Genomic DNA, 2,544 nt, shown 5'->3' with positions numbered 1-2,544 from the left:
TCAATTTACAAATCGCCTTATTTAAATAATAAAATACCAAGTAGTACAAATTTAATTTCTCTGCATTCTATTCCCTTCATTCCCTTAAAATGCCAATCATCTTTCCCCAAATTTTTTAAACATGGCCCACAATATGAATTTCTTGCAAGGGTGATTGGCATTTAAATACAAACATTAAATCAACAAATATATCTAATTATAAATAAATATACTACTACTACTACTATACTAGTAACTTTGGCGATCTGAGTTCTTGATTTTCTTCAATTGTGGCGATGAAGAAACTGAGGAAGAATTCGAAGCAACTGCCCAAGAATCGTTTGAGGAAGAATCTGAGATGAATGAGAGATCAAACATCCCTTTTGGGCTACAAGGCAAAGATCCAAACTTTCTTTTGTTGATTCTGACATTTGTAGCCACTTCTTGAATTAGCATAAAGCAATCTTGAACTTTGTCCTAATTTCATAGCACATTGCAAGAGTTTTAGTATTTACATTTCTAAAAATTGAATCCAATTTTTTCATGGAAATTGTCGTACCTTGTTGATTCCAAGAATGCCCAATAATCGATTGTGGTGTTCCAAATCGATTGAGGGTTCAATGGTGGTGATCACATGGATCATTGTAGCTGTTGCCATTGTAGAAGGTAGATATGCCATGAATCTATTGTCTGGATTTAATGGAAATAATTATTAAGATAATAGAATTGAAAAAAAAAGATAGGTTAAAAAAATCTATTATGGTCTATCAACTTTAGATAATAGCCTAGGAAACAATAAAATTAATATGGAGTAGTATATTGTTTTTATTTTTGAATCAAATAACATAATTTCTTTATAAATAAAGAACTTCGTTTAACACACATGTGATTTATAACATAGTAGTACTAGACACTATTTGACCAAAAAACTCACCATCATAATTCCTTTTAAAAAAACTACAGTAATTCTTTATTTTAAGTCATCCACATAATTTAGATTCATTTTCTAACTATTTTTCTTTTTTCTCATCATCAACTTTTTTTTTTCTTTCTACTTACTAATTGTTTATTAAAATTCATGATTCTAAAATAAGACTAAATTAGACCAAAAATTAATTTTTGTAACAATTCACCGAAAAAGATGGGATTTTTAATGCTAGATTACCTGCTATAACAGAGAGAATCAAACGCTCGCATCTCGCAAGAAACTCTCCACAAAGATGTTCATTCAACAATAGCCTTCTTGCAATGTAATCAAGAAACGAAAATGGGGTGATGAGATTCATCTTCCACTCCAGCGTCGAAAGAATCAGAATCTCCATTTTCTGAATGTTTCTGGGCTCAAACACATAAATGGGCTCCTCCACCTGCACAAATCAGCCACACCCATCTCATCAAAATCAAGAAAATCTCAAAAAAAATCATAAAGATTGGATTTTTATCGACATACTTGGAAGTCTAGAAGAAGAGGGACATCGGTTTCTTCAACTTTGGCGGCGAGGGAGAGAGAAGCGACGGCGGCGAGCTGAAACATCCATGGCTTGTCGCTGTCGGATCGGTGGAGGAATCTATTGAGATAGGTGACTGCAAGAACTGCAGTGAGAGGGGAGAAGGAATAGTAGGCAATGGCTCTGAGCATCCATTGAATTACTTCTTCGGTTTGGGGTTTAGTTTGGGGTCTGCGGTGCGGTTCGTTTTGCTGCTCTTTGTGCAGTAGTGAGCGAAGTTCGTCGTCTTGTTCGAAGGGAGTGGAGAAGGAATCGAAGTTTAAGGAATGTTGGTGTTGAAGGAGAGTGTTTTCGGTGGTGTCGAAATGGTCTTCGTTGCAAAGGAGCGTGTCGAGGATTTGTGTGTGGGGAAGCATGTTGGTTGGGGGAGGTGGGGAGGAGTCATTCTAGTTTATTGTAGTAGTAGTAGTAGTCAAATAGAGATGAGAGAGAGAGAGAGATGGGGAGGGAGATGTGGTGTGAGACATGTGTGAGAGTGGGGGATAGTAGATAAAGATTGGATTTTTATGGGTGGGTTTTGTTCTCATGGACTTTTTTTCGTGATTATGTTCCTAAGGGCATCCACACTGGTGCGAATGTCCCGGCGGACATCCCCTCGTACATCCTAAAAACACCTTCTGCCACGTTATAAGACTTCCCACTGCACCTCGTGATTATGTTCCTAAGTGATAGTTTGTGTATGTGTGTGAGAGAGAGTAAGTTCCGGCCCCATATCAAACTGGAAAAATATCATTTGCCCCGTTTCAAGGAAGATGATTGATTCTGAGCAACACAAGATTTTATATAATATTGTTGTTGTGTGTATTAATTGGAGAGAAAATAAGGTATAATTAAAATTAAGACAAATGTATTTCTATTTTTAGTAATAAATCATCTTAGTTTGGAAAAATAGAAAAAAGTTACTCCCTCCGTCCCCCAATAATTGTCACTCTTTTCCATTTCTATCCGTCCTACAATAATTTTCACACTTCATTTTTACCATAAATGGTAAGTAGGTCTCACATTCCACTAACTCACTCCACTCACATTTTATTAAAAAATCAATATAACAATATGG

General features: G+C 35.9%; 1 protein-coding gene across 1 annotated transcript; it reads right to left on the bottom strand.

Moving 5' to 3' along the window:
* Nucleotides 1-1,961, bottom strand: LOC121760139 (cyclin-D3-1-like). The gene is made up of 4 exons (XM_042155754.1): nt 1,430-1,961; nt 1,145-1,346; nt 539-669; nt 1-456 (listed from the first exon to the last, which is right to left on the bottom strand). Exons 1-4 carry the CDS (start codon nt 1,841-1,843, stop codon nt 229-231), a joined length of 975 nt encoding a protein of 324 aa, XP_042011688.1. The 5' UTR covers nt 1,844-1,961; the 3' UTR covers nt 1-228.
* Between the last annotated feature and the right edge of the window lie 583 nt (nt 1,962-2,544).

This window comes from Salvia splendens, chromosome 13 (assembly GCF_004379255.2).
Source record: "Salvia splendens isolate huo1 chromosome 13, SspV2, whole genome shotgun sequence".
Lineage (NCBI taxonomy): Eukaryota > Viridiplantae > Streptophyta > Magnoliopsida > Lamiales > Lamiaceae > Salvia > Salvia splendens.
The sequence above is the reverse complement of the archived record's forward strand: the minus strand, read 5'-3'. Positions and strand labels throughout refer to the sequence as shown.

Bases quoted from the DNA above. Each gene is read 5' to 3' on its own strand.
- LOC121760139 (XM_042155754.1), bottom strand. From the start codon at position 1,843: ATGCTTCCCCACACACAAATCCTCGACACGCTCCTTTGCAACGAAGAC. The intron at 1,347-1,429 runs GTATGTCGATAA...TGATTTGTGCAG, and splicing joins CTCTTCTTCTAGACTTCCAA to GTGGAGGAGCCCATTTATGT. The intron at 457-538 runs GTACGACAATTT...CTATGAAATTAG, and splicing joins GCATTCTTGGAATCAACAAG to GACAAAGTTCAAGATTGCTT.